The 14,487-nt window shown below is 51.9% G+C and overlaps 1 protein-coding gene across 1 annotated transcript in view; it reads left to right on the top strand.

Annotated features, from left to right (window-relative positions):
- Nucleotides 1–14,487, top strand: part of FAM178B (family with sequence similarity 178 member B) — a 113,060-nt gene that overhangs the window by 26,827 nt on the left and 71,746 nt on the right. Inside the window, exons 2-6 of the mRNA XM_032397355.1 lie at nt 1,727–1,791; nt 1,995–2,434; nt 3,706–3,767; nt 5,671–5,772; nt 11,016–11,168. Coding sequence (XP_032253246.1) covers nt 1,746–1,791; nt 1,995–2,434; nt 3,706–3,767; nt 5,671–5,772; nt 11,016–11,168 — 803 coding nt within the window. The 5' untranslated portion in view covers nt 1,727–1,745. The remainder of the gene's footprint in view (nt 1–1,726; nt 1,792–1,994; nt 2,435–3,705; nt 3,768–5,670; nt 5,773–11,015; nt 11,169–14,487) is intronic.

The following is a 14,487-nucleotide window of genomic DNA, read 5'->3' as shown; positions in this document are numbered from 1 at the left end:
TGGAGTCTTTCCTAAACATGCATTAGCCCTGGGCATGCATGTGGCCTTCTGGACTCTGGTTTATGTGGGAGTTTTTAAAATCTTTATTCCTCCGTGTATCTCCTTCCTCAGCCTCTTCCTTTTCAGGCTGTTCAGACGCCCTGCTGCTTGCCTCACCTGTTATCCCTTGCCCCAGGTGGTTGTGGCTGGTAGACTTGCCTTTAAATGCTTTCAGCAAATGCTGCCCAGGAGGCCACTTCAGCCCTGAGAAAGTTCCAAGTGAGAGAAAACAAAGGTAAGACCCTGAGTTGATCCCTCAGGGAGCCAGGATACAGGTCAAAACATACAACCACAATTCTTTGAGAATGGAGTTTATATTACCCTCTCTGTCACCAGCAAAGCCACACCAGGAACACAGCCTCCCACCAGCTGCCTCTTAACTGGGGGTGGGGGATGAAGTCGGGTAAGTTCAAAATCCAGAACACAACTGTACTGAAATTTAGCAGCTTCTTTCTTCATTAAGCCTTTCCCTGCTTGTTGTTACTTTCTTGTTAAATTCTAGAGTTCTGTCAATGTTGGTTCTGACAGGTTTTGTTAGCTTAATTATTGCTTTTGTGGAGGGACAGGTTTCTGGGATTCCCTAATCCCAGGTATGAACATTTTGCAGTTATTTGTATATTGATAGCGTGCTCTCTAAAAAGAATAAGCCATTTTATTTTTTTTTAAAGATTTTATTTATTTGACAGAGAGAGACAGTGAGAGAGGGAACACAAGCGGGGAATGGGAGAGGGAGAAGTAGGCTTCCACCAGCAGGGAGCCCGATGCGGGGCTCGACCCCAGGACTCTGGGATCATGACCTGAGCCGAAGGCAGACGCTTAACGATTGAGCCACCCAGGCGCCCCAAGAATAAGCCATTTTAGAGTACCAACAGAAATGTATTTCCTCACAGCCATATCAACATTTATCATAAATTTTTAATTTTTTAATGATTTCATTATGATTAAAGAATACTTCATAGGCATATTGATTTGAATGTCTTCCACTTTGGTTGGGTTTGAACACTTGTTGAGTTAATGTTTGTGTTTTTTGTAAATGGTTGTTTCCTTTGGAAAGTAGCTCATTCAGATATCAGCCTTTCATGTACGTTTCAGTTTATCTGATCCTAAGCCTGAAATGATGAGAGATGTCTGCGTGAGGCATAATCCATCTCAGCTGTAGATGGACAGTTCCTAACGCTGGAGAAAGCTTGTTGGGTCAGCCCTGGGTATCTCTTTAAATCATTCATTCATTCAACAGAAATGCATCAAACCCTACTGTGTGCCAGGTCTGTGCTGATTCTGGGAAAATGACAGGGACTAGAGAGCCCTGGCCTACCCCTTGTGAGCAAACAGTCTTTATAGGGGTGACACCGAGCAAGCAAGACATGTAGAATGTCATCTCAGAACACATCTTTTCTGTTGAGCTGTGCTAGTTTTGATTTTATAAAAGTTTAAAAAAAAAAAAAGTTGATGTCCATACACTTGCCTATCACATCCTTGAAATGAGAGGTCACATTGAGCCCCTTTCACCTCAGCAACTTGGTCTTCATGGTGCACGTGCTTGGTCCTTAGGGTAGAGCTGGAGGGGGATTTCCCTCCTGGGCACCAGTGGGCCCAGGCCCTCTTCCATAGGGAACCTAGAACTTCAGAGCATTTAGCTTTCTTCTGGCGGCTCATGTCACCTGACAGACAGTTCCTTCCATGACAGAAAGTCCAGAGGTTTGCAGATGGCCGGGCCTGAGAAGACTGCGTCAGCCCTTCCTCAGCACGAAGGTAGGTGTCTCTCACCCGCACAGGTAGAGCTGTTCTGAGGCCTGCGGCCATGAGGGAGCGGACAACCCACAGTTGAGGGATTCCCCTCGCATTCCCCTGCCCACATCAATCCGGAGTTGCCCCCTCTCCTCACCCAGCATGGCACAGTGGCCGGGATGGTGGTGGGTGAGTGGGGGTACCACAATACTCTGTCCTATCCATAGGGGTCCAGGAAGCGGAAGTGGCGCCCCTCCTGTCACGCAGCCTGAAGGGCAGCTGCTTCGACCATCCCCTGCAGCAGGGGCTCCTCCACCCCACCCGGCGCTGCAGCAGTCCTGCCTCAGCTCCAACTCCTACATTGTCAAAGAAGCCCAAGGTGCATGCAGCCAGGGACATGTTCCCCACTGACTGGAGCCCACCACCTGTCGAGTTCCTGAACCTGAGGGTACCGCCAGCCGGCAGGGGGGCCCGAGCCCCGAGGTGGGCGGGTGTGGCAGGGCCACAGGCCCTGAGGACATGGGCCCACCAGCTGCCTGAGGAGTTAGAGCAGGAGCCCCAGGACTCGGACCCCCAGGGGAGTCTGGCCTCACTGGAGGAGCCGTTCTGGAACATGGCAGGCCCGAGCCAGAAGGCTGCAGCTCCAGTGGTGGACACCCACAGCATGGTAAGCCAGCAGCCCCCCCGGCCTCCTCTCCTTGCTGCCCCTCCTCAGTCACCCCCGGGCCACTCCCTTTTTGGCCACTCTTCCTTGGCCGTACCCCAACTGCCCTTCATTGGCCACCTCCCCCTAACTATCCCTCCTCAACTGCATACCCCCCACCTCTCCCCAGCCCTTGGACCCTTGTGGCTGGGGTGCATCTCTCCCCTTATTTCTGCTGCTAACTTCTGCTAACAGATGGCTTGGGTGGTGCCAAATTTGATGCTGCTTCTGTGTGGGAGCCTTCAAGGCTTTTGTGCCTAAGGTTGAGGTTATCCCCTTGGGGAAAGGGGGACCTTGGTGCCTGGGTCTAAGTTAGGCCAGGCACTAAGACTCGGGCTGACTCTGGTCCAGTGGATTGGAATGTCTAAATGGAAACTTCAGTGATGAACTTTAAGCTGGGTGGGAATAAACAGCTCTTGCTAGGTAGACTGGGAACACTTAGGGGCCCATGGATCCAGGAAATTTATTTTGAGAATAGGGCTTAATTATTTGTTTTGTTTGGTTTTCTTTTTAAGTAGAAGTTTTTTCTTCTTGTGGGAAGTCTTTTTTTTTTTTTTAAGACCTTATCTATTTGTCAGAGAGACAGCACACAAGCAGGGGGAGAAGCAGGCTTCCTGCTGAGCAAGGAGCCCAATATGGGACTCAATCCCAGGACCCTGGGATCATGACCTGAGCCGAAGGCAGACGCTTAACCAACTGAGCCACCCAGGCATTCCTGGTCTTAATTATTTATAATAGCCCAAGATTGTCAATAATCTAAATGCCTACCACTAGGGAATTAATACATTATGTTCTAGTCCTACATTAGAGTACCCTGAAAGTGGTTTTTTTTTTACTTATCTTTTTAGTATTGATATGGAATGACTCTCAAGACACACTATTAATTGAACAGAGCCAAGGGTAGAATAGGGTTCATAGTTTGCTACCATATGCGTTATGGATGGGGGGGAGTCTGTGATGTCTGACTGTTTGCTTGTCTGTGGATAAAATGTCTCCGAAAGCACACAGAGGAGTGAACACCTGTGAGGAGGGCCCTGGGTGGCTGGGGATGCAGCTGCGGGGAGACAGCTTACCGCATGCCTTTATACTTCCCGAGTTTTTAATCATGTGAGGGTATTGCCTATTCAGAAACATAAACTAGATAAATAAAGGGCTTAATTTAGATTAATTTTATTCTTCTCCCCCCTCTATCTGTCTTTCTCTCTGTCCCCCATTCTCACGTCCTGTTTCTCCAGTTCACCTTTGGGGCCTCAGAGAGCTACGTCAATAGCTTGGATTACTTACTGCAGGAGAAGCGGTGAGTGTGGGAAGAGGTCCATCGTGGGGTCTTCATTCTGTGGGGTTGGCAGCGATTTCGGGGGGTTGTCCTCTAAGACTTCTAGCACATTCCCATCAGGATCGAGCAGCCTACCACACTCCATCACAGCGTGTCTCCTGGAGCACCCTGTGTGTTCTGATTAACAGTGAGCACAGGGAACGGTAGTCAGGTCAAAGGGGGTCATCTGGAAGGCAGAAAGCCCCAGACCTCTGCCACATACAGAACCCTCGTTCAGGAGGGCTCGTGAATCTTGGGTTGGTGTGGGTGGGATGCAGGGGGAATCCCTTGCTCTCTTCTGCCCAATTCATGCCCGTGTGGGGGCCTCTTGGCTCCCGTTCAAGCGTTCCGTGGGTGAGAAGGGGAAAAGGCAGGTGGCCTCGACAGAGGTGTACAGCCTGAGCACCGCCACGCCGGTGGTGCGGGCAAGTAAAGCTCATCGGGGCACCCAGCGCTGGGAGATTCTTGCTCTACCGGGCCCTCGCCAGGCACTGGATACATGGAGGTGATGGTGCCGCCCTGCTCGCCTGGACATGTATCCTCATGCTTCTAGTATTTCCCATGCTGTGAAGTGGCTGTGGAGGGGCCTGGAATACTGGCACCTCATTTAACCTGGGGGTCAGGAAAGGCTCCCCACAGGTATCCTTATCTTTGAACCTAGGAGAATTAGGAGATTTGGGGGGAGCGTCATGGGTGACCACACATGTGAAGGTGGGTATGACAGATATTCTGGTGGTCGACTAGAACTGGAATTCTCGGCACTGGGGAGTGGGGGTTGGGGGTCGACATAGCAGGAGGTGCAGCCAGGATGTGAACCGGAGCTGGGTCACGAGAGGCCTCATGAACACAGGGTGGAGTTGGGAGAATTTTAAGTGGGTAGTGATGTGTTTCCCGCTGTGTTTCAGAGATCACTTAGGCTGCATTATGGAGAATGGATGGGAATGGGGAGAGAGGAAGTAGGGTGAATGGTGATGGGGTGGGGCCCTGGGAGGAGGGCAGTTGGGGCTATGATAAGTCTGCTGACCTGGGTGGCTGGGACTCTGGAGCCTGCGTGGAAGGAAATTCAGACCCAGACATGTGGCTTTGGAGAGGTCCGGGCACATTCAGTTGGAAATCATTCAGTTGTCACTGGCTGGGAGGATCCAAACTCCTGATGGCAGCCTGGACTGGAGGCAAAGTCTGTAAGAACTGAGGACCTTTGGGCAAAGCTAGGGCAAGCACCTGGAGGGGCAGGGCAACAGCTGGGGAGGCTCCCAGGCTGTTGAGGGACCAAGGATCAAGAAGGCTGAAGGATGGACAGTGCCTGCTCAGGGGTTTGTGTGTTTCGGGCGGGAGGGAGGTGAGGGAGTCAGAATTCCAGCAAGATAATGGTTGGCATGCAGGGCTGTGGTGGGGACGGGCCTCTGAGGCTGGAGACCAAAGTGTAGGGAGAAAAGGAAATGAGCAGGACCTGGAAGGGCTGCCCTTGGGGCCGGAAAGGCAGGCCGTGTGTCAGGGGCTCCGGGAGCCATGAGCCTGGGGGGCCTGTCCAGGTCAGTGTGGCCAGACCCTGGGAGGAGGAGAAGGGGCTAAGCACAGGCCTGGATGTGTCAAAAAGTGGGCACATCCTAAACAAGGTACACAAAGGCGGGTTTGAAGTTGTGTGGTGAAAATTTTCCTTCAGGTCTGTCTGCTCCTGTCCGCTTAACCAGACAGCACAGTTGATGCAATGTGATGCCTCTCCCCCACCCCATCCAGGTCTCATGTTGAGGGCCTTTACGCAGGAGTGCAGGGAAGTGTCCCTGTTCCTAGGCCTTGGCATGTTCACAGGGTCTGCAGCCCAGTGCCTGGGTCACTTGACTGGGGACAGTGCTGACCTCTGTTACTGGCTTTCTGCTCCCCGCAGGGACCAGGCCCTGGAGCGAGAGCAGGTGCTTCTGCAGCACCGCCCCCACCTCAGCGCCCTGGATCTGGATGAAGATGAAGTGCCTCTCACACCTGAGCACAGGTGGGAGACGTGGGCACGAGAGGGGCAAGGGCCTGGCCACTTGTGGGGGCTGGGGGGGGCTAGTCCACGCACCTGCCTCTCAAGGCAAAGGATTTAAGTGTTGACTGGCTCTCATTTTCAGACAGAATTTCAACCAGCAATCTGTGTGTATTTATAAGTTCTCGAGCGGCCTCCTTTTCTTAAACCAACATTCAAGAAAACCCCTACATTCATTCATTGATTACAGAAATATTGGATCATCTACTGTGTGTCAGGGTTCAGTGTGGGCCTTTGAGGATGCAGAGAAAGGAAAACACAGCCTACTCGGCCCCAACTGTCCACCCAAATTTATGGAACCAGGTCTCTTGGGGGAAGTAACTCTACAAAACCACAGTCTAAGAGAAAACTGTCTTTAAAGGGGAGAATATGGTCATGTGACATTTTTCATCCCTCCCCCCCACCCCGGGGAAAAGAAGGTGGCTCTTGTCAGTGCTGTCACGAGGGGAGGGGAGTGTCTGCTGGCCATGATCTAAGTGGGCCGTTGGCTGGAGGGAGGGCTGGTCTCATCTGTACTGAAGGGTCTCAGAGACGCTGAGAGACAGCAGTTGAATCCATCATCAGGGTACCCTGTTAGCCATCCATCTATCCAACTGTCTGTCCGGCCAGCCAACCAGCAAACATCCACCGAGTCCAACTTTGTACCAGGCTCGGTTACAGACTCTGGGGATACAGCAAAAGCAAAACCAGACAGAAATCTCTGTCCTCCTGAGCGAAGAGAGGTAACAAGTGCTCAGGAGAGAGGATAAAGAAGAGAGGGGGCGGGATGAGCGTGGAAGGCCTGTAAGATTGTGCATAAGGATCAGGGAAGACCTCGATGAGCAGGTGGCTGGCTTCTAGCAGGGCACTGTGAAGGAGATGAGAGGCAGCTCTGGGGGCCCGCAGGGAGAGTGGAGCGGCAGCCATGGAGGGGAGGGCTGGGGAGAGGAGGTCAGGGAGGCCAAGAGTGGGCTCGATGCATGAGCTTCTCCTCTCTGTGAGCTAGCCGCCACTGCTCTGAACAGGATCCTCTGCTGCCGTGTCAAGGATAAACTGGGGAGCCTGGGGCGGGGGGGGGGGTGGCGTGCAAGGACAGAAGAAAGCAGACAGGGGCAAATGAGCCATGGCAGTCATCCTCTGAGAAGTAAGAGGCTGGGAGGGAGGGTGGGTGGTGAGGAGTAGGCACAGTCTGGATATATTTTTAGGGTAGAACTGACAGGATTTGTTGATGAACTGGATGGAGTGTATGGGAGAAAGAGGGGAATCAGAGGGGACTCCCCCCCCCCAGGATTTGGGCCTGAGCACCTGGAAGGTTGGAGTTGTCTAATTAAACTGGGGAAGATTTAAGTGACGAAGGCTGCAGTGGGGGCCCTTGTGAGGTCAAGAGTTCATTTGGGGGATCCCGGGGCGAGACCAAGGAGACGGCTTGGATCCCCTCTTCCGGAAAGGCAGGCTCAGGAGTCACCAAGGTGACGTTTAAAGCCACAAACTGGATGAGCTCACCTGGAGAGCAAGTTTAGAGAGAAAACGGGCTCAAGGGGGCAATGTAGAGGTCACGGTGACCTTGACAAGAGCAGCTCTGGTGGAGTGCTGGGGGTGAACATGACTGGAACAGGCCCAAAGGGGAACAGGAGGAGAGGTCGAAAGAGAAAAATGTGCAGTAGCTGAAGGGGGAAGTAGAGTCAGGGTAGATCTTTCTGTATGTCTCCCTTCCTTTTCTTTCTTTTAATTGGTTCCTCCCTTGCTTCCTTTCCTCCTTCCTTCCCTCCCTCCCTCAGGAACCAAGTGCGCCGGAGGGGCTGGGGTGGACTGCAGGGGATGAGGTCACCTCAGCCATGTGGCTGAGGGCAGGTTGGTGAACATGCCCTAGATCATCTGCCTGTCCAGGCTTGGCTTTTTTTTCTGTCAGCCTGAGTTAGGCTATTAAGCATTGGTCTAAGCGGTGATAGGTCAAGTTTTTGTACACACTCTAAGTTAGCATTCTGCTTCCACTTACTAAGGGAATGTTGAGTGACAACCTACAGCCTTCTTTGGGGCTTCCATTTTAGGACCCCCAAATGGTTTACATTGTTTTTATTGCCCAGGGATGGTTATCAACATCACTGTGGCTGGCTGTTTGCTTTTTTTCCCTCAAGTTTTTCTGATAACCATCTCTGGACTCAATCAGGGATTAGCAAACTCTATATTTGTAAATAGTAAATATTTTAGGCTTTTGAGGGCCATGCAGTCTCTGTGACAACAACCACTCAACTCTGCTGTTGTAACAGGGAAGCTCCCATAGACAATACATAAGTGAATAAACATGCCTATGTTGCAATAAAACCTCGTTCACAGCAATGGGCAGGGGTTGGCCGCAGACGGCAGTTTGCTGACCCATGGCCTTGGTTAGGAGGACCGCAGCCTCCTCACTGATACTTTCCACTGTGAACACCTGTGAGTGTTCGGATTGGAACAGCCATCCCACATAGGTGGAGAGCTACTAACATGCTGCCTAGAGGCCCAGAGAAGGGGTGCCATGCAGGGCGCACAGCGAACCCAGAAGGGCGGATGTGGAGACTGAGTGGAAGCACTGGGTTTGGGCTAAAGGCCTCTTTGGACAAGAGTGCCTTGGTGGCATCATAAGTGATAAAAACAGTTGTCTCTCTAAGTCGGGGCTCATGGATTTGTTTCCAGGTTTCCTACTCAATGGATACGTAACCTTGGAATGAAACCTTTTAAACCCTCTTTAAAATCTCAGTAGCGGGGCGCCTGGGTGACTCAGATGGTTAAGTGTCTGCCTTGGGCTCAGGTCATGATCTCCAGGTCCTGAGATCGAGCCCCACATCGGGCTCCCAGCTCAGTGGGGAGCCTGCTTCTGCCTCTCCCTCTGCTTGTACTCTCTCTGTCTCTCTCAAAGGAATAAATAAAAACTCTTAAAAAAATAAAAAATAAAATCTCAGTAGCAAGAATAACGATTTTAGCTCTTGACGTTTCTACTGAGTGCATCCAGGCTTCTGGAAGTCATGGCTTGGGTGTTTTGAAATTCCCTACAGAAAGGGAGTTATCTGGGGAACCGGCTTAAGCCAGGTGTCCCAGGCTCTGAAATCGCCAATGATTTTCTGGGCACGTGACATTTTCAAGTAGTACTTTGAGAAAGCCTTTTTGACAACAGCCACTTTGAGGTGGTGGTTTTGATGTGAGATCATTTTGATGGGACAGTTCGACTCTCTGCTTCAAAGAAAATTACTCACTGATACACAAAGCCAGCAGCTTCTTCTATCCCTGAATGGGGCCAAGGAAGGACGTGGGTCTGGAAGGGGTGAGGCTGCGGCTGGGGGCCAGCCACCATCTGCCAGAGCAGTTGTCTGTGACCAGGAGTCACACGCCTGCCATGGATGCCCGCCGTGGAAGAGACCCACAAGCACCCAGAGCCCAGCATCCCCTCATGCTCTAAGGACTGGCTTGCATCTTGAATGGATGCCATCCTACGTTCTGTATTTCTTAAAGTTAAAAGACTGTGTGTGTGTGCTGGGGCAGGGGAGGGGGGAATATTTCAACCCTAACATCATCCTTTATCCTCACTTTGGGGCTGCACAGGAAATCCCCAATTAGACGTGGAAGAGTCATCTCAGAACTCTTAATAATGCACATACGTTATATTTAGTATCACAGAAGTCCCTTTGTGTGATGGTTTGGGGGACAAGACTAAGACCCTTTTACAGATGAGCCTAATTCCCACAGACTTTTAATAATTTGCACCTTTTCCTTAATATACGAGTAACATAAGCCATAGATCCTCAAAAGCTGAAATGGCAAAGAAATGAACAAAACAGAAGAATGTTTTCCCGTCTGTGTGGTGGTTTGCACAAGCCGCTTGCAAAAAACCCACAGGAGCAGAAGCTCCCTGGTGTTTTCATGTCATTTCCGTACCGTGTGCCATTTCACCCTCCGGACGGCCCTGTGGTGAGCATCGCACCTGTTCTCGGGTCGGTGGCCAGAAAGCGAGACAAATCTCATGGGGCCAGTGGTGGGCTGTCAGCTGCCCCCCTCCAGCAGCCGCTGCTTGCGTCCCAGACCCCGACAGGAGCCCTGAGTGCTGCTCCCGCTCCGAGGTCACCGTCCTCCGGTGACGGGAGGGCATGCAGTGCTTGTAGCTCGTTTTCTTTTGCTGTTTTTATTGTCAAATGTGTGTTCTGTCTCCACAAAATCAAGCAGAACACAGTTGTATGAAGTAAACAGGAAATGTCTCTTCTGCCCCCTCCCCCAAATCCTATCCCCTAGGGATGACTCCAGCTCGTAGCTGGGCATGTCAGGTGTGGGGGGGTGTTCCGTGTTTCTAAGAACATGTGTGTGCATACGTCTGTGTGTATACCTCTGCACACACACACACACATACACACTTCCTATTCTGAAACTTGGCTGTTTTCACCTACCAGTGCACTGTGGCCAGTCGGTCATGATGCAAAGATTTACTTTGTTCTTAGGAATTGTCTTAACTGCCTCCCTTTTCCCCACTCCCTCTTAAATGGGTCATTCAATCCTGACAATTTTTACCCTTCCCAGTAGAGTTGGAATGTATCCCTTCTTCTCTCTGTTCCTTCCCTGTCCAGGGGACCCAGCTCTGATCTACTAATCAGACTCACAAGGCAGGGCCTGGGCATCTGGGCATCCCTGGGGAGTCCTCCTGATCACAAGAGCTTGAGGACTGGTGTCCCAGAAGAAACATCCAGGCTCCTTCCTTGGGTGGATGCCCTCCCTGACCCTGGCCACACCCAGAGCTTCTCTCCTCCGCCCCTGGCAGACCGTGTAGGCAGTTTTGTGGTCAGCCCATTTGCTGAAGGCTACTGTGGTGATTTATTTACCCTTCTCCTAGACATGCAATGGCAGCCCACGCCTGACTCATCCTTCAGCACCTGGCACCCACATATTGTGGGTGCTCAGTGAAAGTTTGAGCTGAACAAAGGCAATGGGCGGTGCTGGGTTTGGGAGCAGGACTTCTGGCTCCTGAACTAAAGCCCTGAGGAAGGGGCTGGGATGCAGGACGCAGAGTGGGATGGGGAAGAGCTCCCGAGTCTGCATCTCGTAGGCTCCTCCTTTACCAGCAGGTGGCGCTGTCCTCCCCCCAGTCTTTTCCCCACCAGGCCACGGTCGCAAGGCAGGGGCACCATCTGGCTTTCCCTGGCCTCCCTCCAGGCTACAGACCAGGTGCGCCTGCTGACGCGCGCCTCTCCGGCTCCTTGCTTTGCCAGGATGCTGGTGGAGAGGTTCTCCGTGTCACTGCAGGTCATCCCACCAGTACATCCCGGGGAGACTGTGTTTCTACCCAGGCATCAGCCCCTGCACTGCCTCCTGGACCGTTCACAGCTGAAGCCACGTAGCCACCTGGAAGAACTGTTCGTCAGGTAAATGTCAGCATGGGATGGCCAGGCCTGGTCCCTCATGGAGCCCAACGATAAGGACTGGCCCAAATGAGGAAATTCAAAGCTGTACTTGAGCCAGTTTGGATATGTCAGCTTTCAGGACTGTGGGATGAAATAGTCCCACATGTCTGCTTATGATATTTAATTTGCTGATTTGGATGCACATACTTTTAAAAAGCCCTACATTGTCGTAAATATTAGGTCGGTTGTATATTTATGTATTCATATTGCTTTTTCCTCCCCCGCACCCCAGTTTCATGGAACAACTGTAGTCAGACTCACCATTACATGCCTTTGGGGTGATGTCTCCCTCAACACTGGAGCCGCTTTCTGGGCCATCCAGCAGTTTTCCAAAGCACGTCATCGTCACTTCCATCTGCTCATTGGAGACACCACCCTTCTTCTGTCCGTGTGTGATACTAACACTGAAAAGTTTGTCCCCGGCCCTAAGTGCACACTGTGTAACATTAGGACATCTGCCCCGTGGCTCGACTCCGTGGAAGGAAATTTACGTTATCACACAGCCATGGGCTATGTTGCTTTTTAAGGGGATTTTAAAAGCTTGACCACAATCACATACAACACTTGGAGTTGTGAGTTCATCTATCTGAGATTAAGAGAGAAAGCCCGCAGGACTCAGTGCAGCTGACCACTCGTGCTCATGAGGCCGACGCCCTGCTGAGCCTTGGTGGCCAAGGGGGATGGGGAGGAGGCCGCCGGGCCCGCACCAGCCCGTGGGGAGCACAGAGGTTGAACTATCTCTGGTCTCTTGAAAGCAGGAGTCTTGTGGTGGTTTCCAGCTATTCAGGGGTTCCTTAGGTCTGTTTCACTAATTCTAAAGCCATCTCATATCACGGGAAGTTTCAAGTATAGATAGAGAGCACAGTGTAATGATTCCCCATATAGTCATCACTCAGCTTCGGCAACCATCAGCTCAAAGCCAATCCTGTTCCATCTCTACCCCTGCCCACTAACATTATCCCCTCAGGATTATTTTTAAGCAAATCCCAGACACATTTAATTGAATCTGTAAGTACTTCAGTGTCTGTCTCTAAAAGATAGGACTCTATCCTTAGATATAACTTAAATGCCATTATTCCATCTAAAAACTACAAATCCTTCATACCATTGCTATCAGTCGGTGTTCAGATTTCCCCAGTCGTCCTCTAAATGTGTATTCTATGTTGTTCAAATCAGGATCTGAACAAGGCCCTAACGTCACCATTAGTCGTAATATGAATGGTGAGAGAACATTGCATAGCATTGATGCCTCAACATATTTAACCATTTTCCTCAGCATATATGTTACTTCCAGCTTTTTTATAAGTGATGTGGTAGAGAACATCTTCATACACAGATATTTGTCTGGAGCGTAGCCCCGGAAGCGACGTGCGGGGACTGGACCTGAGCATCTGCATATTGGTAAAGGCTGCCGTCGCCACACTGAGAAGGTGTCTCATAAAGGGATGATGAAAAGGGGAAAAAAGAAACCAGGGTTGAAGAGAAAAGGATAGCGGCGCTGGAGAAAGGGGAGGGGCAGGGAAGGAACAGGAGAGAGGAGAGGAGAGGAAGGCGTCTCGCAGAGCTGCCTCGCAGGCCGCGGTCTGTGTGACAGCAGGGTTCCTGTCCCAGACTGGACGGCTGGCAGGAAGTGTTTGACAGACGACAGGGCCCCCGCAGCGGTGACCTGGGGGCCGAGCAGCCCTGCCAAATGGGGCCAGGTGGCCGGCCAGCTCCCCCGGGGTGAGGAATTCAGACCCTCCTCCCTCAAGTATGCTAATGAGGCACCGGAGAGGCGGCCTCGCCGGCCCGGAGCCCAGGGCCTTTCTGGAGGAATGCCCGCTGCCTTCCACATGGTCCAGTCGGGGGGCCCCTGCTACGCAGTGGGTAGGGGCCACTTCCTGAAGGTCACCATTTAGCCTTGGGGTCACTCTTATTTCCTGTTTGTGCCAAGTACCTCAAGCCCAGACACAAGAGAGGGAAATAGTGGTTCAATAATTACCCCGTTGTGTTCGGCCGGAAGCATGAAGACGAAGGGAAAATAAAAGGTTACTTGATCTCTCAAGAGGCAATAGGGTTCAGTGTTTTGCCGTACAAAAAGTTAACACTTTGTGAGATTACAGGTAACTTTTATTTTCCTTATTATACTCTTCTGTATTTTATGACTCCGTCTCATTTTTAACAGAGGTTTTAGGGGGAAATGTGAATGCGAGTTTTAAGAACCCCCTCTGGAAATAGATCAGGTCTCCTTGCCCGTCTGGGAGGAGGGGTGTCATCTTCCCACTGTACGAAGTGGGTGCTCTTGGCATGGGGCGCAGGGCAGGTGCGGGAGGCCTCAGCACCTGGGCTCCGGGCCTCGTCCTCCCGGGCCACACCTACACAGGTTTCTGTGCAAGAACACGTCTCCTGGAGCCCACAGCCCCGGGATCAGAGATGGCCTGGCCGGTCTGCCCTCATTCATCACCCAGCTGGATGTGTGACCTCAGGTCAGTTCCCTGGAACCAAAGTCACATGCCTTTATGACAGAAGCTGGTACCAAGGGCTGAACTTTTTCCTCCCTTGACAGCCGTTCAAAAGGAAATCCGATCCCCCTGAGTGGAGAAGCGTTGGGACCTATGCCCACATGCAGCTCAGAGGCCAGAGTGATCTCCCTGGGAAGGGTGGAGATTGCCTGCTGAATGATTCATGGTCCTCTCTGGGCCCCCACAGAGTGCGCTGGAGTTGGGGGGGGGGAGGGTTGTCCACCACTGTTCTGGAGAGGTGTTCACTGTGTGTGCTCAGGGACCCCTCCTCCAGGAACACATCTGCGGGCAGGAGGCGGCGGGTGGGTCTGAGCCATGTGGATGTCCGTGTGCTTGTGCGCTGGGTCTCCCTGAGGCTGAGCTCGGGCTCCGGTTTTGCCAGGACCTCTTCCTCTTCCTGGTGTTGCTGGCAGGCGGGTCCGAGGACCTGGGGGGTGGGGGGAGTGGGGGTTCCCTCAGGACCAGCCAAACAGTCCTTGGCTTCACGCAGGACGGAAATCAGATGTGAGCCAGCAGAAGGTAAAAGCAGAGTTTAGTGAAAATCTGTAGAGAGAGACACAGACGGAGCGTCCAGACCAGTGGGAAAGGAAAAGAGCAGGAAGTCTTATCTTTGTTCGGGGTCTGAGTTTTTTACTGAGGATGGTGGCCTCATGTATGTGTCTCCTCAGACATCCAGGAACCAGTTAAAACAAAGACGAGGGCCCAGGTGTTATTCCTTGGAACCAGGGGGTCTTCACGTCCAGATGTCCAGTCCGCGGTCTGAAATACGCGTATGATGG

The sequence above is a fragment of the Phoca vitulina genome, unplaced genomic scaffold (assembly GCF_004348235.1).
Source record: "Phoca vitulina isolate PV1807 unplaced genomic scaffold, GSC_HSeal_1.0 scaffold98, whole genome shotgun sequence".
Classification (NCBI taxonomy): Eukaryota; Metazoa; Chordata; class Mammalia; order Carnivora; family Phocidae; genus Phoca; species Phoca vitulina.
Note: the sequence above shows the minus strand (reverse complement) of the source record. Positions and strands in the feature narration are given on the sequence as shown.